The sequence below is a fragment of the Miscanthus floridulus genome, chromosome 11 (genome assembly GCF_019320115.1).
Source record: "Miscanthus floridulus cultivar M001 chromosome 11, ASM1932011v1, whole genome shotgun sequence".
Taxonomy (NCBI): domain Eukaryota; kingdom Viridiplantae; phylum Streptophyta; class Magnoliopsida; order Poales; family Poaceae; genus Miscanthus; species Miscanthus floridulus.
The window spans coordinates 55,677,840-55,703,150 of NC_089590.1; the positions used below are offsets into that span (position 1 = coordinate 55,677,840).

The 25,311-nt window shown below is 47.6% G+C and overlaps 1 protein-coding gene and 2 pseudogenes across 1 annotated transcript; 1 reads left to right on the plus strand and 2 right to left on the minus strand.

Annotated features, from left to right (window-relative positions):
* Positions 1 to 4,448: 4,448 nt before the first annotated feature.
* Positions 4,449 to 6,141, minus strand: LOC136494507 (cytochrome P450 71A9-like; annotated as a pseudogene).
* Positions 6,142 to 8,517: 2,376 nt separating this feature from the next.
* On the plus strand, positions 8,518 to 8,973 carry LOC136492915 (uncharacterized). The gene has a single exon (XM_066488953.1). The coding sequence runs from the start codon at positions 8,518 to 8,520 to the stop codon at positions 8,971 to 8,973; it is 456 nt and encodes a 151-aa protein (XP_066345050.1).
* An 888-nt stretch (positions 8,974 to 9,861) lies between these two features.
* On the minus strand, positions 9,862 to 24,681 carry LOC136491983 (uncharacterized; annotated as a pseudogene).
* Positions 24,682 to 25,311: the final 630 nt, after the last annotated feature.

A 25,311-nucleotide genomic window follows, 5' to 3' on the forward strand; every position in this document is an offset into this window, starting at 1 on the left:
CGGGCCATGACCATGAACTCCAACAAAAAAGGGCTGCTGTAAAGAATTAAGATGACATATCCTGATATCCACGGGTTAGTTTACTTTAACTCAGTCGACAAATTGAAAAGAAAAATGGCCACTACAAAAGATTTGGTTAGTGTTGACACCTCAGGCTAGTATTTAAAACAACACCGTGGTGCAGACCCAACAATAATGATTTTTAATCTTGCGAATATTTAATGGCCTGGATTGGCACAAGCATAACGTCAAGGTCATGCATTAGAGCAAGTATAATAGTGGTGGCCTAGCTAAATACTGAGGTGAATGAGAGTGAAGAGAGACGAGTTGTAAGTTTATAGTCAGCTTGATACAAAAATTGAAAAACTTAGTGAGAAAGACTAGTGGACCATGTATTAATAGTAAAAAATTAACTACTATATAAATAGCACCGTAAAGATTCTTACATCAATAGTCTTGCTCTCGAGCATAGTCCAGCAAGAGGCAAAATGACGTTTGGCCAGAATCGGAGAATGATGGTGGGGACTGGGGCGGCTACGGCTAACTCGGAAGCTACACGGCAGAAGCCAATCGGCAGCATGCATAGGTGGAGGCCTCCTGCACTGCATTCCAGTGCTTCTGGAGTCCTCGCCCACGGATTCTGACTTCTGAGTCCAATCTTTTTCTGGCTACGACCGTTGACCAACGTGTCACTTTCGGCGTCGCGCCGCAAGCAGCAGGAGCCGATTTCATTTCAGAGACGGGCCTGGCTTTGCACCTGCACAGCACAGGAGCGCGGTGGTGGCAGCCTGGCAGGTGGCTTGGTGCCTACTGCCCACTCAAATCCGGTAACTTGGCCTGGGCCACCACGGCAGCGGTGGCACGGTTTGCATCTGCGGGCACGCGGCCTTTCTACGAGTGTTGGTGGATCCAGCCGTGTGGATTGCTCAAATGGCATTTCCCCGGCAGAATCATCCGCGGGCCCCCTAGTTTCGCAGATCACAGGGCCCAAGATCCCGAGCGGCGCCCAGCACGTCGCCCGTGTGGCAATGGCAACTCGTCCAGTCAAGAAATCCATTGGATTTGGATAGATATAGACTTAGAGCAAACTTCAATACACTATTTATATTTTTCAAATAAAGATTTTAGTAAAAAAAATCCCCTTCAACAGTTTTCTTCAACTAGATCTTCAAAATATTTTTGTTGTCTATTCTCAGTTTTTTTCTCCCAAAGGTATAGAGCAGAGTAACTCTCCAAAATGTCAAATAAGATATAGAGAAGGCGTTGAAGGGTAGAGAGGTATAAAGAGCAAATTTTATTAGAATGGCTCACTCCAAACGAGAATTTAGGGTGTGTTTGGTTTGAGGAGTGAGGTGGTTCATCTTCTTCTCACTCATCACTTTTTTTTATTTGGTTTGTGGAATTGAATAAGTTGATCCATCACCACCTCATCCCCACAAGCTAATAATTAGTATATGCACGTGGAATGAGTTGATTTCACCAAATTTCATGGAATGGACTCATGATGCATCACCTCATGAAGCATGGGGTGGCTCCACTAAATTTAAAAATACTAATAGAGATACTCTTCCTTTTAAAACACAATAAAACACACACACACACACACACACACACACACACACACACACACACACACACACATATTATATACATCTCTCTCTGTGTGTGTATACATATCTTTATGAATACATGCAAAATGCACCATATTATTGTTAGAGCACCTCCACAACCACACCTACTATAACCTCAAGGAAGAATATAAGACCGCTCGATCCAAACAAACGAAAACACTCAAAGTCGACCTTCTCGCTACTATGGCACAAATGATCTTTTACTCGTTGTCAGAAACAATTTTTAGCTGGCTTTTAGAACTATTACTACGCCATCAATTTTTAGAAATTGTTTTAAAACTATTTTCTAAAAATTAACTTTCAAAGACGGTTATCTAAAAATAATCGTCTCTAAAAATGATTTTTAGATTTTTTAAAAAATTATTTAGAGGTTGTAAAAAATAAGAATTTTTTTAATATGGCAAGAGGAGATGTATTGAGCTCATACCTCCACCACCACACCTACTATGACCTCAAGGAAGAAGATAATACCGCTCGATCCAACCGCTCGAAGTTGACCTTTTCGACATTATGACAAAAAACAATTTTTGCTCATAGTTATAAAAGATTTTTAGAACCGGCTTTCAAAACAGATATTATACCATCGATTGTAAAGACAAGTTTAACTTTCAGTTTAGCCACGGGTTTTCAAATCCCATGACCTCTCACCTCACACGTACCACCTCTTACAACCATACCACACGAGATGAGGTACTATGGATCATGGTACCCAAGCCAAGCCCTAGCAGTGGTGGTGGGTGAGCAGCGACCCCATCCGTGGCTCTTGCACTCTCAAGAAAAAAATACGGCTTGGCCCAACTAGTGAGTGCAACACCCAAGGAAAAGAACTAAAACTCAATCTGATTCCTAAACTTCCAGCCAAACTTCGCGAAGATGGCCAAAAATCAAAGTCTCCAAGCTGCTACACCCCTTCTTAAACAACGACCGCTCTTCCTCTCTATACAACATGGACCACTGTCAAATCCAGAACGACGTCCAGAAAATTACTCATACTAAAGTTCAGTGTTGAAGGTGAGACAAAGACAAAATAATTAATTTTGGTTAGTTGTGAACCCTAAACTTATACATGAACTTGTAATACTTAAGTATTTTAAAATTACAAGCCCATATAGAACCACAATCCGATGTATTTCCTTCATTTGAAATTGTAAGTTCAGTTTTTTCTAGGTATATGTCTTTTACTAGGCAACTAGATATATATTACATCTAGATATATAATAAAAGCTACGTATCTAGAAAAAAGCAAAAGGATCTACAATGTGGAACACAGGTAATACTAGTTTTCTAGTAATGGATAGGGATACAATCATGTTTGTCCACCATGTATTAATGTATTGGATTTAGTAAATCATGTTTATCCACCATGTATTAATAGTAAATATATATAGTAAATGCTTTGATGGTCCTTAAACTTGTTTTGGATCTCTAATATCTCAAAATATGCGGAAATGCTACGTGTCGTGCGTTCGATGGACCGCACAAACGTCGGATGGCTTTTTCACCCCCGCCGCTTGCTCCCGCCTGCATGTATATTAAAAAAACTAATACATTCGCTTCCTCCTCCCCATCCTTACCCTTTCTGTGCTCCTCATCCTCTGTCGCAGTGCACCAACGCTCGACGTCCTCCCCCACCTCGGCGTCCTCACCGGGAGCCCCTAATGCCCGCAGATCCGACAACCCTCTCCCCCACCCTAGTGAGATCCATGGAGCACGAGCAAGATCCACTCGCCTCTGGCGAGATACATGGAGGTGGCGCGACGATGTTGCAAGGGAGTTGTCAGCTCTCTCCAACCCGGCGTGGCACCCTTCCTACCTCGGCGGCACCCTCTCTTACCCTGGCGACCGAGCTCCCGCCACCCTGATGGCCATGGCGCTCCCCGCCCCCATCCCCCACTGTTGCCGTCGAGCCAAGCCCGGTGCCGGTGGCGCTGGTGGTGGTGGTGCTCGCGCGCAGTCGCTCGCTGCCAGCTGCCACCCCGTCAGCTGGAATCGACCGGCCCAGGCCTCTCACCTCTATGTTGCAAATGTATGTTTCAGAGGCATGTTGTAATTGTTTCATATGAATGTTGCAAAAGTGGATCGGGGATGTTGCACATGTTGCATATATTGCAAGTGTTTCAGAGGCATGTTGCAAGCGTTTGTTTAAATTGTTTTATCTGTTTCCAGATGTATGTTGCAAGCATTTTGATTTGGATGTTGCATATGTTTTCACATATATGTTATAATAGTATGTTCTAAAATGTTTCATCTATTTCAGTCTTCTGTTGTAGCAAGTATTTTCATGTTGCAAGTGTTCTATCTAGACGTTGCATATGTTTTCACATATATGTTGCAAATGTATATTCTAGATGTTTTATCTGTTTCAGACATATGTTGCATTTAGGTGTTTCGTGTTGCACGTGTTTCCTGCTGTTCGGAGAGTCAGGGGCGCCGGGAATGGGGTGCGGCGAGCCTGTGGCCTGCAGACGTGGCGTGCGGCGCGCTGGGGGCCGGCGATTGGGGGCACGATAGGGCGGGGGTGCGTCTGCTAGGGCGGGCAGAATAGATGGGGATGGGGGCGGGTCAAGCTTTAGGGCGAGCTTGTTAGGCGTGCGGGTGGGTGTTCGATGGAATTCATCCCCATCGGATGTATGTGCGCTAGCATTTCCCCAAAATATATCATCTAGGTCCTCCAATTTGACTCTTTGTTCAATGCACACCCAAAGAATAAAATTGGAGGATAAACATCACTGTGAGGAAATACGAATCTCACTCTTTGAAACATAAGATTCCTAGAAGTGACAAAAGTGTCCTCGTCTTGTACTAGTACCCAACGCATCACTTCACGCACTTCCTTTCAAGTACAAGCACGAGAGGGTTGTTTCTGGACACTGTCATGTTCGTTTGGGCTTGTTTGACTGATAAGCCATGGCTGAAAGTATTGTTACCTGATTTGGTACGAGAGAAAAACATTATTCGTTGGCCAAAAGAGTAGACTTACCCCAAGCTAACAGGGCGTAAGAGCCCCGGCTTCTCCTCCACATCCACCTCGCCGAGCGGTGCACGCCAGTCAAAGCAGAAGAGCAAATTGGCCAGCAGCAGCTCGACGACGGCCGTCGCGAAGTGCACGCCGGGGCAGCTCCTCCGGCCCATCCCGAACGGAACGAGCGCGAAGCCGTCGTGCCACGGCTTGTGGTCGCTGAGGTCGACGCCCTCGGCCAGGTGCCGCTCTGGCACGAAGCGCGCCGCGTCGGGCCCGCACGCGTCAGGGTCCGTGCCGATGGCCTTCGCGTTGACTATCACCCGCGTCCCGGCGGGGATCTCGTGGCCGGCTGGCCGCGCACCGTGCATGCCTCGGTGGTCTCGCGGGGCACCAGAAGCGGCGCGGGTGGGTGCAGCTGCAGCCCGCAGAGACTCCCTGGGAGGTCCGCTTCCCGGACCATGTCTTTGCCATCCACGGCGCTGCGGACTTCGCTCTGCGCCTTGCTGAGGATGTCTGGGTGCTTGATTAGCTCCGTCATCGTCCATTCCAGCGCCGCCGCCGATGTTTCTGTTCCGGCGAGGAAGATATCCTGCAAGCGGAAACGAACGTTTCAGACAGTGCATAGTACGCCCGACATCGAGGAACGTTCAACTACAAGCACGTACCATCAAGATGCCTTTGGCTGCTCCACGATTGCCGAATGTGCTCCGGTGAGCTGGATCCTGGTGCAGACGGAGGAGCACGTCAACCAAGTCCTCTTCCTTGGAGCTCGCTCGCTTGTTTAGGTGGTCGTGGATGAGCCTCTCGTAGAACGCGTCGAGCTCGCTCCAACCCGCTCCGGAGGCCGCGGAGCGCATCCACCCACCCGAGCCACGGCACGTAGTGAGACACGAAGAAAGCGCCGAAATGCTTCTGCGACTCCTCCAGCACGGCCGTAGTAGTCTCCTCGCCGTAGTCGCCGAAGGCGACGCGCATCACGATCCTGTTGCTCGTCGAGAAGAGCTTCTCGCTCAAGTTCACGGCCGGAGAACCGGCAGTCGATGACGCGTCCGCTATGTCGGCGATGAGCGCGGCAGCCTCGGCCTCCCGGGCGTCGCGGAACCCGCGCACACGCGGGGCGCCAAGGAGCTCCGACAGGCACGCGCGGCGCGCGGCGCGCCACAGCGGGCTGTCCGGGGCGGAGAAGGTGATGTCCTGCAGGCCGTAGGAGAGCCTGGTAGCCGCGCACTGCACCGGCCGCCCAGACAGGGCGCTGTCGTTGGGCTGGAACAGGGCGCGCGCCGCGTCGGCGGTGGAGACGACGAGCGTCGGCACGGAGCCGAGGCGGAGCAGCATGAGCGGCGCCGCGTGCTTGGCGGCCAGCGAGGCGTGCGGGAGCCGAGTAGCCGCGAGCTGGTGGAGGTTGCCGATGAGAGGGAGCCCTCTTGGACGTGGGGGAGAAGGCGAGCTGGTGCGCGGCGCATCAAGCCGTAGGTGCCTGAAGAGGAGGATGGTAACAAGGACGAGGACGATGGCTGCAAAGAGCTCGTGAGCTTGGAGCGTATCCATGAGCGTTGCTGGGTAGTAGCGCTCACCAGTTGCCCGTGGTATAATCGTTCACCACCAGCTATTTCCCTGAAGCGCTATAAGTAGTCTGGTAATAGCAGTACGGCGTGGACTAAATGCAGACTTCGATCACTAAAAGCTGTGTTTAGTCCGTGAAATTTGAAAATTTGGCTACTGTAGCACTTTCGTTTTTATTTAGCAATTAGTATTCAATCATGGACTAATTAGGCTTAAAATGTTCGTCTCACGATTTCCAACCAAACTGTGTAATTAGTTTTTTTTGTCTACATTTAATGCTCCATGCACATATCACAAGATTCGATGTGATGGCTACTGTAACGCTTTTTGAGAAACTTTTTGAGAACTAAACACAGCCTAATATCGCTTAGCCGCCGGGAGTGGTCACGGTTCTTCCCTACGGCGGCGAGAATGGAGTCCTAGGGGTACAAACTCGAAAAGGGCTAGCAAGAAGAAAAGGCCTACAAGGTTTGTCGTTCTCTAATTGCATCCAGTTCTCAGCCCTCGCTAATCACACAACTGCCATCATATATGTATTAATAAAAAATGGTGTATCAGTGTGGATCCGGAATGTGCTGCATTCTATTATTAGGCATAGATAAGGATAGTCGCACATGATTAGTGTGCTATGAGAGCTCATGTCATATGATTTGTCAGTGTTTATCCTGCTGTATCTTTATTGCTCGATACCAAAAAAATTTAAAAAGGCGTCAGCTCTTATAGACAACCTGTTCGGTTGGCTGGTTCGTATTGTTGCTGGTTTGTGAAGAAGTATGTTTGGCTGGTTTGTGTGAGAGAAAAATACTGTTCCGGCTGAAAATTTACGATCGTTTACGACAGGCCACAGCCAAACGAACAGACTGATATAGTACAAGTACACAGTTTAAGAGAGGATTCTTGTATCGATATGAATCATATGTGTGTGTGGTGTGGTGGGGGGTTGAACCCTATCGTCTTCTCTTGGATCAATGGGAGATCATGATTCGTAATGTAAGCATCCATTATATTTATTTTTAAGAGAAAAAGGATTATATTAAGACTCGACACGGTATATTTTCAGATTACCTATGAAAAAAACCTAAAATACAAGACATAATATTCTATCTAGATTCTTCCATCGTCTTCTTCCCCTGTGGCTTTACTCGATACAACCGATGCTCTAGATGAACAAAGTCTTGATAAACGCCAGAGCCAAAGTGCAGTCCTTATGCCGAATCCAACGACCAACCCTAAAACATTGAACATGTCACAAGATCCAACGTTTCAAAACCAGTGTAAAATTCATCTGAATCGATGAAAGAATATCGGCAGTTGCGTCGGCGGCGGGTACAGCATAGGAATCCGTGTCTATCAACGGTGAGATCAATGATTCAGAGTAACTGTCCTCGTTGGGAGTGTCCAGGAGCACCCTTCCCCTTATAGATAATGGCAAAAAATTGACCGCCTGTCGACGATATCGTCACCTGCAACAACGATCTCATACTCCAATAATGCTTGAGACCGACTATGCTATGATTGCAGCAGAGAAGTTCAAAAAACATGTCTAAGACCAATCTGTGGTCTGGCGCCCTCTAATCCATGGAGCTTGTCTCCAGATGGAAGAACTTTGTTAGCTTTAACTTATCAAGATCTAAAGCAACCAGAGTAAAGTTTTTTCGCGAACATGACTTGGTACGTATTTCATTAAGGGAAAGAGAGTTACATAACACAACTGTGAGAGAGCTCTCATAGCACAAATTATAAATCACCAAAAGCCAGTGATAAACGACCTAGAACAGAGCAACACAGCAAGAGAAAAGGAAACAATAACGACCCTAAACAACAAAAAACCTACCAAACTCCTGTAAAAATTAGGGCATGTTTGGATCCACTCCTCTAAATTTTAGAGCTAAAGTGTCCAAACACGTGATCTATACTTAGTTCTAAACTTTAGTCCACCTCATATTAGAGAGCTCTAAAGGTTTTAGAGCTCTAAAAATTTAGAAAAAGAGATCAAACATACCCTTACTCAGTGCAATTAGCTATTAGTTCGAGTTGAGACGGGAAATAAATGAAAATATGCACGGCAGGCGGGCATCGAGAGGCAGAGCTATGGAACTCGTGTCGTGGCTACCCAGAGCTTATACCATGAGAAAGAACAAAGCGGTGACGGTGTCGTCATCTCTCCTGGCGTGGCTAGATAGCCTCTAACACATGGCTGCCCATGTGTCAGCTTGCATGCACACCTCGCATTTAGTCGGAGATCGACGACCATGTATTCTATCGTCCCATAAAAACCACGAACACATCTCCCAATCTGGCCGTCTCTCTCCTTAGCTGCGCTCGCACCTTGTCTCGTACACACACAAGCGCAGCAGAGCCATGGCGCTTCTCTTGCTCCTCGTCTTCCTGCTGGCAACGGCTGCAACCCCGGCCGCAGTCGTCGCCATGGACAACGGAACACACGACGGCAGCAAAACCGCCACGTCGTCCCCGGTCCTGCTGTGCAACGGAGAGGGGTGCGAGCCACCGGCGCAGGCGCTGCCAATCTACGGGTACCCGCCGCCGGCACCGTCGCTCCCATCCGCACCGCCGGCGCCACCGTCGGCCCCGGGCTCACAGACGCCGTGCCCGCCCGTGACCGTCGTCTGCTGCAGCGGCGGCGGTGCCGGGGGGCAGTTCCCACAGCAACCGAACAACTACGGGCCTCCTGCCGGTGGTTACGTGCCCTATTACAGCAACGCCCCTGCCTCGCCTCCTGTGCTGCTTGTTCCTGTTACTGCCGGTTACTACGTCATGGTTATAGCTTGCATCTTTTTACTGTGGACTCTGGTGTAGTTACTCATCTGGCATGTAAAACGGTAACTTCTATCTTGGGTTAATATATACACTCCTGAGGCTGAGAAGTAGAAATTAAAGGGGGCATGTATACTAGGAGTATAAATTAAAATATAGATGAGGGAGATGTATACTCGACGTATTGGGGTTCATCAAGGGTAAATACTGTCGTGTGTAAATGGACTTATTGGCGTCTCCATTCTCCTCTGATACTACACAACAAGCCTGTAATCGACCTCGATGAGCTTCCTAGCTCGACAAAGCTGGAGATCTTGTATTTAAGGTTAAGGCTCGCAAGAGTCATGCTCCCCAGCACCGCGGTGTTCGCGTCACTCAAGAACCTCACGCTCGAATTCGTGGACCTAGCACCGGGCAGCGGCCACCTCCTGGCCCGCCTCTCCTCGTCGGCGTGCTGCCCGAGCTTGCTGCGGCTACGAATTGCGCTGCGCGCGTCCGCTTCAAGCGCACCGGAACCAGGGAGCTGGTGCTCGACGCCGGGCGGGGAGCTCTTGCTGCTGTCCATGGAGAGGGCATATGGATGAGCAGTGGCGGAGCTCGAACAAAAATTTAGGTGAGGCGCATCGGCAGACACAATTTTTTAATGACAACACAAGGACGCACATCAATAGCTAATCTATAGCAAATTTAAATAGCGATTGATGATGGTCCCTCTAATTTGAAGATAGTAGTCCGTTAATTCAACAAAGACCAACCTAACAAGAATAAGTGTCCAAATTAAAGATCAAAATCCAACATTCCAAGAGCTAAGAAACCTGTAAATTTGAAGAGAAAATCAGTTAGTGACTTAGTGTGTAATATATGAATTATAATGCAATAATAAAGTTATGAGGAGACATACTACTACACCACTAGCCTACTATTAAAGAACTAATCGTGTCTAGGTCTTCTTAGTGGCCTTGGCAAGTCAATAGCCCAATTTTTGATGGCTTGAAATGTCTTCCTGATTTCATCTCCATCAAGGCCTCTAAAAATCTCCCTCTCAATGTAACACAGTATCAAGTCATTAAGCCATTCATCGGACATCCTATTGTGCAAATCTGTCTTGATTATATTCATAGCCGAGAAGGCTTTTTCAACAGTGGTAGTTACAATAGGTAGAACCAATGCTAGCTTGATGAGGCAATAGACCAATGGAAAAGTGATGTCTCTTTCACTTTTAACCATTTGTATGGCCAAACTTCCAAAATCATGACAAGCCTTGAATTGTTCAACTCTTCTCATGTGAAGGATGAATGTCTAAAGTTGTTCTCTTATATTAGAGCGATCCAAGTCAGAGAAATCTTCTTCATATATTTCAGTTAATCGAGCAATCTTTTCAACATCAAACTTGGAAAAGGAGTTTCTTGGATCAAGACATGAGAAGCAAACAAGTAACTCTGATGATAGCTCATTGAAGCGATGGTCCATCTCGGTGATAATAGCATCAACATCAGCCAAGAAAGTATCAACACGGTAATAATGCTCTTGAGTGATTAAGTTACCATCTAGCCTTGATCGACCCCATCTAGGTATCAACACGTCAACGGCTCCCAACCTTCATTTCTCAAAGTCATCAACCTTGTTTTCACATCAACAAGCAATGACATGGCCCAAACAATATTTTGATCCTTTCTTTGCGGCAGCTGAGATAGCTCATTAGTAATGCGAAGCACCTTCAACATCAACTTCATATTCAAAACAAAAGAGAAACTCTCCATCTTACGCACCAAACCACCCGCTCGACTAGTATTACGCTCATCCTCATGAATCATGGACAAGACCTTAACCACATAATTCCACATTGTCTCAATACGAGCTAAGGTTGTTAAATGAGAACACCACCTTGTTTCTCCAGCTCTAACTAAATTTGTTCGTTGGTGCTTGCCCTTTCTTGAAAAAATTTGACCACTCTCCAATTCTTCCAAAATTTCTTCTCGATGTTTTGTAATTAGCTTATCCTTTCTTTTACAAGATGAACTAGCACTTGTGACAATTAAACTGACATAGTTGAAGAAATCATCAAAGGATGAATAACTAGATGTGACTGAAACAATTACTAATTGCAATTGGTGGGCAAAGCAATGAACATAGAAAGCATATGGGTTCTCATCACGAATTTGCTTTTGTAGCCCATTGAATTCTCCTCTCATATTTGAGGCTCCATCATATCCTTATCCCCTAAGCCATCTTAACCTCATTGTAAGGAAAATGGACCCTAGGTCCATTTACTTTGGATTTTGGTGTTTGATGACCAACACAACCAAGTTGGACTAATGAATTTGCAAGTGATAGTTTTGTAGTTCAATAGGGTGCAAGACGTGACTTGGACAAAGGCGACGTGATGATCCGATGATCAACACCACAAGCAAGACCTTAGGAGCACAAGAGAAGACCCAAGATATCAAGCAAAGTCCAAGTATGAATATAGGAACCAAGCCGTATGCAAGATCGCGAAGAAACAAGCTCACAGAAGTGACCGGACGCTGGAAGAAAGTGATCGGACGCTCCGATCAGTGGCTCGGCAATAGTAGGCGTCAGCAGCAGCGATAGGACACATCGATGGCACTGTTCATCAGTCCGACAACACACTTAGCAAGTGACCGGACGCTGGCGGAAAACCAACCTGACGCAGGACATCGGCGTCTGATCGAGTACAGAGAGGTTCCAGAGCAGCGAACTTGCGACCGGACACGTCCGGTGGCATGTGACCGGACGCTGGCAACGTCTGATCAGTTGTTCGCGGCTCCAACGGTCGAGATGACCGGACGCGTCCGATCAGGACGACTCCAGCGTCTGGTCAGTGGACGCGTCCGATCAGGACGACTCCAGCATCTGGTCAGTAGCAGAAAAGCGAGACTTCGTCCCCAACAGCTACTTTCTCAGTGGAGCTTATAAATACAACCCCCAACCGACCATTTGAGATGTGTGGAGCTGATAAAACATACCAAGGGTGTTGATACACCATTTTAGTGATCTCCACTTGCATAGTGCTTAGTGTTTTATTAGGTGATTAGTGTAGGTGCTTTGCGAAGTGCTTAGGTTGATTAGACCACCACTTATGCGCTTGCTCTAGGTTTAGGCCTAGTGTTTAGTGAGGTTTGCATACCTCTTATCACTCGATGCTTGCGCGCACCATTGTTGTACATCGGAGGGGCTTGTAGTCTTGCGAGATCACACCAACCGCGTTTGCGGTGTGGCCGCCACCGTGTACCGGAGGGAACAAGGCCCGCGACGTTTCGGCCAGAAGCTTGATAGTGAAGACGCCGGGGAGCATTCAGGAGAGGCTTGCCGGAAGGCACGTCGGAGACCCACTTACGTGTGGGGAAGGCCCGAGGCTATCTATGGAGTTACCCGACCGGGAGCTTAGCCCTTGCGAGGGGCTCCAACGAGGACTAGGGGGAAGCTTGCGCGCTTCTCGATACCTCAGTAAAAATACCGGAGTCGTCGACGGGAGTTTGCATATCTCTACCTTGCTCTTTAGCTTCCGCATTTACATTGATTGTATTATTCCTTTTGAGGTAGAGATAACAATACACTAGCAAAACCATAGTTGCATATTTAGATAGTTTATCTTTTGCATATGTTTTGCTAGGGTTAGAAAAAGATGCCATAGTTTAGAGTTAGAATTTTAAGTTGCCTAATTCACCTCCCTCTCTTAGGCGTCACGGTCCCCCTTCACTCATCTCTAATATCGGGGTGAAATCTATCAATTGCTATTCGACATCTAGGATCAACAAGAACACGAAGATTTGCATCAATTCCCTAATAAGATCAGTACTTGCACTTTCTTCTTCATCCTGTGTTTGTGCTTGCTCTGTTTGGGCTTGTGCTTGTTCTGGCCTAACAACAGTTGATTCAACTTGAGAAACTACAACTAGTTCTTGATGTATTTCTTCAGATTCCACAGCCACACCAATTGGACTTTCATGGGTACTTGGGCGGGATCTAGAACCAACACTCATATTTGAAAAAAAAAGACTTCAAATCTACACATATACAACAAGCAAAATCTCAATTATCACATCTCAAATAAATTGCTAAATGCCTAAATCTCAAATTCGCAAGTGTACCTCTTGTCACAAGTTTGTTCTTTCCAATTGCAGAAGATGCATGACTGTTGGTGTTGGGGGCGCCTACTCCTCGGCCTCGACCTCGGCCTGCTCCTCCCTCTCGCTCTCCTTCAGCTTCTCCCTGGCCATGGCCACGCCCGTGGCCTACGTCTGTCGTCTGTTCGCCGGCCAAATCCTCTTGGACCTCTTCCTCCATCAGAACAGCCTCCCCGGTGCCGAGCGGGAGGCTGGGAGCAGCGGAGCGGTGCACCTCGGGGCTCGGGGCCGGTCAGCCGGGGGTCGGGCGCGAGCAGGCGCCGGGCGCCGGGCGGCTGCAGCGAACGGACGAGCACCGAGCGACGCGGCGTGACTGCATGAGTGTGCGCCGAGCGGAGCGGCGCGAATGGAGGAGCCGCCGAGCCGGGACGATTGTCGATTGGTAATTAGGGATTTTGGGTTAGGGACACACACTTTCACTTGGGCCGGTTGCCAGGCTGGGCTTATTGGGCTGCTTTTCATTGTGGTTGGGCGGCTGGCTGCAGCTATCGTCGCTCGTCGGCCGTCGCGGCAGGCACCATTCGTGCCGCGCCGCTGGCTGCCTGGCCGGAAGGGAGGAAGACATGGGGGCTAGTAGTGGTGCTACTCCGGCGGTAGGTGAGGCGGCTGCCCCCACCCTGCCGCATGGGCAGCTCTGCCTCTGTGGATGAGTTGAAGTCGCTGGAGCTGAGGACCCCGAACCTCCTGTGTGGCTGTGTCTGGAGATCACGGAGTGCCGCGAGCTCAGGGCGCTAACGGTCTCGGCCCCGGCGCTGGAGGAGCTCACTTTCGAGCACAACCGCAGCCCCCGGTCGCCATCCTCGGGGACTTCCCGTGCGTGTGGCGCCTCAAAGACTGGCTTCGTCACCCATTTGTACAACGACGACGACATTAACGATGATAGGATCTGCCTCCTCAAGCTTTGTAGCTCATCAGCCACAAGTCTGGTCGTCTACCTGGACGTCCCATCGGTACGTACCATAGCAGCATACCTATACCAGCGAATATATATATGGCCTTTTCTCTCTTTTTTCTTCTTATATACTTATATGGAACTCCGAAATTAAAGTTTTTTAGACATATTTTAGAAAAAAATACATTGTTTCATTGTTTGATTTTTATTTTGAACAAGAAATAGAGCGGCGCGTTGACTTGATCAAAGACAAGATACCACAGCTTTCTAACGTGACATCTTTGATAGTTAACGTTCATCCTACAGTTGAGCGCCGTTCCTTTGGAGATGGCGTCGCAAGTTTCCTGACAAGATTCAACAATCTCGAATACCTCTCAGTCTACAGCTAGACGAGTTACCAGCTGGGTGCATCAAGAGGGTGAGCATAGCAGCAAATTAGATATATCCTAACTCCGAACAAGCCTGCAGCCTTAATTATATTAGTTTTTTTTTTGTATGCAAGGATGATTTCCTGCATATGCTGAGATGGAACGTGGACTGTCTGCAAGGATGACTATGACCAGTCGTATGAGGGGCCGCCCTGTTTAGGAATCGAGAGATGCATATGGATGTGTAATTGCATAGAACGCAATCAATGCATGCATCGCGGTGTTAAATATTATATTTGTAAATTAATTAGTACTATTTCATTCTTGTTCGACTTATATGGTATTGCTTGCCCGTAGCTGCCTACAAAAACTAAGTCACAGTGGCAAAATGTACATATGCTTAAAACTAAAGTCATGATTGACATAGTGGCGAAGCCAGGATAAAATGCTATCGGGTCGGTCAAAATACACCTAGCTAGCTTTTTTGACGCAAAAGAAAGTTACCATGGTGTATTTTTTATTGACCCATGTAATACGAACTGTAGACAAAAATTAATATTCAACAATATAATATTATGGATAATAATTTATTAGCTTGCATTAAATTGAAATCAATGGTACGATTTAGGCAACTCTATCAAACTCTAGAATTTTGAATACCGCAAAAGAATTTTTCTTGGACTAAAAGCAACGATACTAAGCGATTCCCTTGAGCGCAAGAGATGAAGTCTGTTTTGTTTTGTTTATTAAAAAATCTTTATAATAATGGATCTGATTCCCTTGCTCAAGGGATCAATCCAGTTTCCTTTATAAAAAAACAAAATACGATGTGAGGTTGTTTGGTGTGTGTGTATATATATATATATATATATATATATATATATATATATATATATATATATATATATATATATATATATATATATATATATATAGCTACAAAATACCTTATTATGTAGCCACTTTAAATTACGATAATTATTATGTTAATTTGCGAGATTATAGTAACTGGTTTACTATAACGTTATGGTAAATATTCTCATGTGTTATAGTAACCCAACTATCGTAAATATGTATTGACATTATCGTAAATTAGTATATAAAATTATCGTAAATGGAGGTGGCTAAAGAATAACTTATTTTGTAGCCGGCTACTGAATATACTCTCCATATATATATATATATATATATATATATATATATATATATATATATATATATATATATATATATATATATATATATTAATTAATTAAAAATAGAAAAAAGATAAATGTATCCTTATTTATCAGTTGGGGATTAGGGAACTCTAAACATCAACAAAAGAAGTTTGATGTGCTTCTGAACATAAGTTAACAAATTGGGAATTTGGTGAACTCTAAAAATCCTTTGAATCTCAATAGCAGTTGAAGAATTGGGATTCAGTCCTTTGGGGTTACCTCATCTAGGTGCTTGATAGAGTAGACGAAGCCTCCTTTCAGTAGTCGCCAGTATTATGAGACTACGAGCGTTGCGCCGCCTGAAAAGGGGAGAACGACGATGCAGCGAGATGCTGGTGCTGCACGTCCACGAAGGCACGAAGTGTGGACTGTTGCCTACTGGGCTTTCCTTTTGCCCTCGGCCACTTTGCCTCTGGTTTGGTACGTGTGGGGGTATTAACTCTTATACCTTACAGCTAGGTTTGGGCCAGCCCGGACCAGGGGGTCTGGCCTACTAGAAGACGACGCGCGGCCCGGCCGATCTGCTTGAGTCCCGCGCAAGGAATCAAGGCAGATTTGGAAATCAAGCAAGATCCTGGTCGGTTACAATAGGAATCATTATCCGGCCATATATGGCAATTGTAACTGGTTAGGATTAGTTTCCAGATCTGTAACCCCGCCCCCAGATTATATAAGGCGGGCAGGGGACCCCTCTCAAAAACATCTCATTGACATACAACAATACAATCAGACGCAGGACGTAGGTATTACGCCTTCACGGTGGCCAAACTTGGATAAAACCTCGTGTCTGTCTTACGTCACCATCTTGTTTGTAGCTTGCGCATCTGTCTGCCGATAATCTACTACCTTGGACATACCCCTAGGTAGACTGCCGACCATATTTCGTCGACAGTGGCGCGCCAGGTAGGGGGTGTGCGTACTGCTCTCTAGACGAACAAGATGGTCATCATCCCCGGTTCCATGGCTACGTCGAACGGCCTCATGTTCACCATCGGCCAGATCACCTGAACCACTGGCTCCGACAACTTCATCGCCATGACCACGGAGGAGGTGCGGATTCAATCTACGTCGACCACTGCTTCACCTGCATCGGCTATGGCTCCGACCACGATGGATCTGGCTCCGGCCACACCAGCATCGTCTTCGGCCACGTCGACAACCCGTCGTCCGCTTTCTCGCTACAAAGGGAGGCAGATTCGACAACACCGACCTACTCGACTCCATCGATCGGGTCGGCACCAAGCTTGCTGAAACCCTAGCTCTAGTAAGTTCGAATCAAAATCAACCTAATGAGCAGGTAACCAGTACCCACAACAGATCTACCCGACCAGCTCGGGCCAGTCATCCTGCACGACTTGGTACGGATCTCGTGGTCACGTCTACTCCTAAAGGGCGCTCTGTTCGTCGCCGACCAGCCCCCGCGACGGGTCTTCGGCTCTCCGAGTGTGAAGCCTCGATGGAGAACTACCAGGCTCAGCCCTACGGCCTGCGCAACTTCATCAACATGGTCCGGATTGAGGAGTATCAAGAAGGATCAGTCCACACAGTTCAAGATGGCGGCTCAAGCTCCCCGTCCGGCATTGCATCTAATGGCTCCATCCACATCGAGCTCCAGCATCATGATAATGAAGGAGTTGAATACGATCTAGATATCCCAGACCACGCCCCGGGGTTCCCACGATTCCCATCCTTCCCACCAAGGCGAGGAGACTTGATCAATGTTGTCAGTAATGATGAACCACCGGCAGCTGGCGAAATAGAACAAGAAAGGCTAGCACGCGAAGCACGCAATATTGACCGGTTTAATCGCAGACGAGCCAAAGCCGAGGCAGAAGAGGAGGCACGACGCATAAGGGTCTAGCCACGCGATCTTAACAATGCCTTTGATAGGGTAGGGGACAAGCAGGTCTTCAGGACTCCAAGTGCCAACGTAGTTGTTGCTATGGCAACAATGCAATGGCTACCCAATACCCCGGAAATCCAGGCAGTTCGTGATGATATACAAGCTTACCTGACGGCTGCTATGGCCCAGACCGTAGAGATTGCAAACCAAGCCCGGGCTCCATCCGTCTCAGTCGAATCAAGCCACAGTCGCCAGTACTCAAGTCGCCCACAGTCACCCAACCAACGTGGCTCGCACAACAACGACCCATCAGACAACCGTCAAGGCAGAAACGGTGGTCATGATGGTGGTCGGGATGACAACCACCGCAACTATCGGGATGACAATCGACGAGACAACCACGACAATCGCCATGATAACCACGATCGTAGGGTCAACCAGTGTGGCAATCGGGATCGCCATGACGGCAATAACGATCTCCGCTATTCCCTCGGAGAACGCGATTTGTGCGATCGCATTAATCAAAGAGCCAACGATCGTGCATCCCACGAAAGCTATCGCCGTATGGAATATGACACTACCCATGGCCCTCTGGGTTTGAAGCAGTTTACTCCTCACCTTCGCCAAGTCATATGGCCCAAAAACTTCAAGCTCAAAAAACTCCAGAAGTACGACGGCAAGGAGAACCCCGAGTTATGGGTCATGCTCTACGAAACCACGTGCAGATCAGCCATGGCTGATGAGCACATCATATCTAATTACTTCCCCATCGCCGTTGGCCATGTAGGCCACCAATGGCTGGTCATCTTGTCGGCAAACTACTTTGATTCTTGGCAAGAGCTCAAGCAAGCATTCATCGACAACTTCATTGCTACTTGCGAACAACCCGGCAACAAATATGATCTGCAGTGGATTCAAGACCGCAAAGATGAGCCACTGCGCGAGTATGTCCGACACTTCTCGGAGATGCGCATCAAGGTCCCGTCAATCTCCGACAATGAGGCAATCGAAGCTTTCATCACTGGTCTCCGCTTCCACGATGCTCTAAGGGACAAGCTCCTCCGCAAAAGACCTGAATCGGTCACAGCACTCCTAGCCACTACTAAAAAATATGCGGATGCCAATGATGCTAAAAAGATAATCATCGAAGAAGCAACAAGGGTTCCACACCATGACAACTACCGCGGCAACCGTGGTCGGAACAACAATTTTGATCGCTGCAACCAGCGCAACGATTCCCACAACCACCGCGACCAGCGTAATCAGTGGCGTAATCGCCGTGACGATTACAGGGGCAAGCGTGCTCGGGAAGATGACGGCGAAGTCAACACCGTTAAAAAAGGTGGTGGACATCGTAACTATGAAGAAGACTATGCCAAAGCATTGAAAGGACCCTGCCAGCTCCATCCCAAATCAAACCATACCATAGAGAATTGCCATGTTCTCAAATCTATCTACACGCGCCAACAGGCTCCGGATACATCCGACAAGCCTAACGATGTAGGGGAGCAGCATAACGAGGACAACAATGATGAAGACACAGATCCCCGTCACAAGTACGTCAAGCCAACCGATCGCGTCCACACCATCATTGGGGGCAAAGTGTCCATCGAGACCAAATGAGAACGCAAGCTGCTCGCCCATGCTTGCTTGAACGTGGACAACGCCGACAACCTCATCGCCGATCCGCGGCTCCCTCCTTGGTCTCACTACGAGATCTCCTTTAGTAGAAAGGACCAATGGGCTGCAATACCTGAGCCAGGGCATTTTCCTCTGGTCCTCGATCCTTGCATCAACAAGGTTCAGTTCGATAGAGTGCTGATTGATGGCGACAGTTCCATCGATATACTGTTCAAGAATAGTTTGCCAGCCCTGAAGATAACCCAGGCTGATCTTAAGCCATACGAGGCACAGTTCTAGGGTGTTCTCCCTAGACAGAGCTCCACACCTCTTGGGTAGATCATGCTACCTGTGCAATTTGGTACCCCAGACCACTTCCGCACCGACCACGTCAACTTCGTGGTCGCTGACTTCGAAGGCACCTACCATGCTATCCTTGGTCGACCAGCGCTCACCAAGTTCATGGCCATACCTCACTACATGTATTTGGTGCTCAAGATGCCTACTGAGAAAGGGGTTCTAACTCTCAGGGGCAATGTATACGCAGCTTATACCTATGAGGATGACAGCTTCAAAATAGCAGAGGCCCACGACCTCTCTATTCGTATGGCCGAGACCACGCTCGATGCCAAGAAGACCCCAGCTGACCACCTAGAGATCCCAGAGCTCGAGGCCCCATGCAAGAACATCAAGTCCAAAGAGCACAAAGCGATCTAGCTGGTCGACGGTGATCCTAGCAAAATGTCCCTTATCGGGGCCAACCTAGATCCTAAATAGGAAGACACGCTCGTTAGGTTCTTGAGGAGCAACGTGAGTGTGTTCACATGGAAACTCGCTGACATGCCCAGTGTACCTCGGAACTTGATCGAGCACTCCTTAAATGTCGATGGCAAGGCCAAACCTATCAAGCAGAAGCTACGATGGTTCGCTCACGACAAAAAGGAGGCCATTAGGGTAGAAGTTACACGGCTTTTGGTAGCCGGATTTATCAAAGAAGTGTATCATTTGGAGTGGTTAGCCAACCTGGTTCTTGTATGCAAAAAGAATAACGAATGGAGAATGTGCGTTGATTCACCGATCTCAACAAACACTGCCCTAAAGACCCCTTCGGCTTATCTCGCATAGACGAGGTCGTAGATTCAACTGCCGATTGCGAGTTGCTTTCCTTTCTCGATTGCTACTCTAGTTATCACTAGATCGCTCTAAAAAAGGACGACCAGATCAAGACATCCTTCATCACGCCCTTCGGCACCTACTGCTACACGACCATGTTGTTCGGGCTCAAGAATGCCAGGGCTACCTACCAACGCGCCATACAGGCCTACCTCAAAGACAAGATAAAAGACGGCCTCATCGAGGCTTATGTTGATGATGTAGTTGTTAAAACTAAGGAAGCATACACCCTTGTTGACAACCTAGAACGTACCTTTGCAGCTCTTAACACATTCCAATGGAAATTAAACCCAATGAAGTGCATCTTCGGTGTTCCATCTGGTATATTGCTCGGCAACATCGTCAGTCACGATGGCATACACCCTAACCAAGAGAAGGTAAAAGCTGTCTTGGATATGAAGCCGCCCAAAAAGGTGAAGGATGTTTAGAAGCTTACTAGATGCATGGCTACCCTCAGTCATTTCATATCAAGATTAGGCAAAAAAGAACTACCATTTTTCAAGATGCTCAAAGCATCCGAGAAGTTTGAGTGGTCAGAGGAAGCAGACGCTGCCTTTACACAGCTAAAACAATTCCTTACATCACCTTCGGTCCTCACTGCTCCTAGAGAAGACGAAACCCTCCTGCTTTACATTGCGGCAACTAATCGAGTGGTCTCCACTGCCATGGTGGTCGAGCGCGACGAGCCCAACCACGTCTACAAGGTACAGTGACCAATTTATTTTGTCAATGAGGTGCTCAATGAATCCAAGACTAGGTACCCATAGATTCAGAAACTGATCTACGCCATACTAATCACATCTTGAAAGTTGAAACACTACTTCGACGGATATCGTGTGGTGGTCATGACTGAGTACCCTCTGGTGGACATCATTTGCAACAAGGATACAAATGGGCTCATCATCAAATGGACAATGAAGCTATGCCCTTTCTCCTTGGAATTTGCAAGCCGTACTACAATCAAGTCTCAGGCACTTATCGATTTCATCGTCGAATGGACAGACTTAAGCACACCTGCCTCTTAGGGGCCCATCGAGTATTGGAAGATGTACTTCGACGATTCTCTCAACATCAATGGCGTAGGAGCAGGAGTCCTTTTCGTATCACCATCCAAGGAGCAGCTCTGATATGTCCTCAGGATTTATTTCCCAACGTCTAATAACACCGCCGAGTACGAAGCATGCCTACACGGTCTGCGCATTGCAGTCGAGCTCGGTGTCAAATGTCTCTATGTCTACGAAGACACGGCTCTGGTTATCAACCAACTCAACAAGGACTGGGATATGACCAGCGAAAAGATGGACGCATACTGCAAAGCGATCAAAAAGCTAGAAGGCAAGTTCTATGGCATCGAATACACACATGTGGTCCGAGACAAAAACCAAGCAGCAGATGCGCTGTCAAAGTTAGGATTATCCCAAGACAAAGTACCACATGGCATATTTGTTCAAGACCTTCTCACGCCCTCCATCCAAGAAGAGGATCCCACGGTCGACAAGCCTCTAGACCAGCTATTGGTGGCTACGGTTCCGGCGTTAAACCCCACCAAATCACCTCTGACCACTAAGGAGGTTGACTGGAGAGTACCTTTCATCAAATACCTAACAGATGGTAGCGGTTACACTGATCGAACAGAAAACGAACGCCTGATGTGTCGCAGTAAGCAGTATCTGCTCATCGATGGCAAATTGTGGCGCAAGAACGCGAAGGAGGAAATCTTGATGAAGTGTATAACCTAGGAGGATGGTGAACATCTCCTAGACAAAATCCACTCTGGCTCCTGTGGCAATCACGCGGCCTCAAGAATGCTGGTGGGCAAGGCTTTCCGAGCAGGGTTCTATTGGCCGTCAGCCGTAGCCAATGCAAAGAGGCTAGTCCGCCATTGTGAAGGTTGTTAGTTCTTTGCCAAGAGAATCCATGTACCAACACATGAGATTCAGACTATACCAGCCTCTTGGCCCTTCATATGCTGGGGACTGGATATGATCGGGCCTTTCAAACCGGCCCCTAGGAAATTCACATGCGTCTTTGTGCTGATCGACAAATTCTCCAAGTGGATAGAGTACATGCCCCTGGTCAAGGCATCTTCAGAAAAGGCTATCGTGTTCCTCGACCAGCTCATCCATCACTTCAGCATACCCAACAACATCATCACTGATCTAGGTACTCAGTTCACTGGGAACGCTTTTTGGGACTTTTGCGATGAAAGGAGCATAGTAGTAAAATACGTCTCGGTGGCACACCCTAGAGCTAATGGACAGGTCAAGTAGGCAAATGGTATGATCCTGGACGCACTTAAGAAGAGGATGTACAGAGAGAATGACAAAGCTCCCGGAAGATGGCTCAAAGAGTTACCAGCCATAGTCTAGGGTCTTAGAACCCAGCCCAGTCGCAATACCGGCTTATCACCATACTTTATGGTTTATGGCGCTGAGGCAGTGCTCCCAGCAGATATAGCCTTTAGATCAGCATGGGTAGAGAACTTCGATGAAGACAAAGCCAATGAAGTATGGGAGCTAGAAGTGAATAGTGCAGAAGAGAAGCGGCTCGATTCTTGTGTACGTACAACCAAATACCTTGCTGTGTTGCGCAGGTACTACAACAAGAACATCAAGGAGCATTTCTTCATCGTTGGGGACCTAGTCCTGAAGTGGAAGACGAATCAGGCTGGCATCCACAAACTCACAACCCCATGGGAAGGGCCCTTCATGATCAAGGAGGTTACATGCCCTACATCTTACAGGTTAGCTCACCTAGATGGTACAGACATACCCAATTCATGGCACATCGATAAGCTTAGGCATTTCTATGCTTAACTACTAAGATATGTACCCCTCTTGTACTTTCAATTTATTTCAATAAAGCTATTATGATTTCTCCGACCACTCTAATGTGTCACTTCGAAGTCTTTTGTTATTCTAACTCTACCAGTTAAAACCGACCACCATTCCTTCTCGAGTTCTTGGAGTAGGCCCTGTCTCCGGTTCCTCCCAACGCATGCATGGGATCCGCTCTCTACGCTATGGGTGATCGGCAGGTGCTCTCTGGTTTGACTTATGTGTTTCTACGTGTGCACAAGCTACGCACCTTTACACTCCGACCACAAGACAAACCAGGGCCATACAAACCTTTTAGGATGACGTGTCGACTAAACTGGTACAACTAAACAGAACGCCAACACGTTCTAACTTAGTTACATCAACACGATATCCGAGCTTAAACACGTTTTCTACAAAACAAACAAGCTTATGTTGATATACAGTTACGTTGTTACAAGCTTGCCTGAAAAGGTCCAAGTTTACAATAACACAACTACATCTTCTTCTACAGTTATAGCCTATACTATTGGCTGGTCGGGGCATGTGGCACCTGCTGCTCGCTGAGCCTAACATCGTGCAAGGGTCTCAGGGACTCTGGCACTGATCGAGCTGAAGAAGATGGCCCCACCGATGCCTGGCTAGTCGAGACCACAGGCTTCACCGGTTGGCTTAAAGATGACGGTGCTCCCAGCTGACTTATTGATGGCGCACCTTGTACAAGTGGTGTCGCACCTCCACACAAGTTAATATCACCAATTATTTTCGCCAACAAGTCCAGCTGGGTCATCCATAGCTCCTCGGCCTTGTCTGGATCTACCTCCTTTGGGTATCTAGCCTCCAGACGCTTAAGATCGATCAAGGGGTAGTGAGCACATACCATGCTTAGCACATGTGCTCCTGCATACTCTCCTACCTCCTTCACAAACTCCTGGAACCATCCCCATGCCTTTTGGCATCTCTCGATCAATCTTGGCTATGGCGTTCTTAGCACATCTTCTGCTATCGCCAAATCGATGAGGTTAAGGACCAGCAAAATGCCCTTTGCCACCTCCTGGCACCGGCTTCTCTAGGTGTCACGGTCTTTGGTGATCTCTTGGCATTGCGCCTTCCAGCCATCACGGTCTTTCATCACGGCCTCTAGATGCTTCTTTGCATTGATTTTTATAACTGCAAACCGCAAATGCTGTTAAGACGCTATACTACGCCAAACTATGGTAGGCAACAAAGATGAGCAAAGGTGGTTGGACAACTTACCTTTTAGCTCCTCTGTCATCTTGGTCGTGTGGTCTCGAAGCTACGACTGGTCTTGCGCTAGTTTGCTATTGTCCTCGTTTAGGCAATCACATTCCCCGACCACATGATTGTTCTCCTCTTGGAGATGGATCACTTCAGCTTCTAAGCCTGCACTACAGTTGTTACTACCAACAACGCAGCAGCACTTGTCAGTAGTAGGTATGACAAAATGGCTACTTACTTGTTCTTTCCTGCTCTTTATTACTAAGCTGGATGACCAGGTTCTGGTTCTGGGACTCTTGCAATGTCTTTTCATGATTGGCGGCTTCAAGTCGCTGGCACAAGCGTTCTACCTCCACTGTCAACTCCTTGTTGCTTGCAGCGATCCCCTTGATCTGGTCGAAGCATTTCTTGCGGTACCTTGCGGTCTTCATTAAGTCCTATGTGTAGATGGCTAAGTAAGACAGCTACGACTAGATAGCAAGATCAGGGGGTGAAGCGAAGCTTACCTACACCTCCGTCACAAGCTATTTCACCGATCGTTCAACTTTCTTGGTTTCTTCGACCTCCAGGATTTCCTCATGGACAGCCCATTGGTTGTTCCGCCAACGCAACACATACACATGTTGTCGCTTGTCTTGTAGAAGGCCTAGGACCTCCTCCACTTCGTCCTCTTCGGGCTCTTCTTTGGGTCCCGGTGCTGGTCCGGCGTCAGCAGCATCTATGATCACCACAGCCTTCCCATGGGCTGCAACATCGATAAACGTGGTCTGTGCTATCACCTCTAGCCGCTGCTCCTCAAACTGCTCTGTTACCCTCGACGCTGAGGTGTTGCCCTCAGTAGGTTTAGTGCTTGGAGCACTCGTGCCCGGCTTGGCTCTTCCCTCGACTACCTGCTCGGGGACTGTTGTCTAACTATTTGCGTGCTGAGGCCCCGACGGATCTTCTACTATGGGTTCCTCGATGGTCGGCCGCTGGGTAGTCTGCTCTGCACTTATTGGTGGCGCCACGACACTTCTGGCTAGCTGGTCTAGACTTTTGGTGGACGCCGAGCTAGTACATCC

Excerpts from the sequence above, each read along its gene's own strand:
- LOC136492915 (XM_066488953.1), top strand. The coding sequence starts at position 8,518 with ATGGCGCTTCTCTTGCTCCTCGTCTTCCTGCTGGCAACGGCTGCAACC.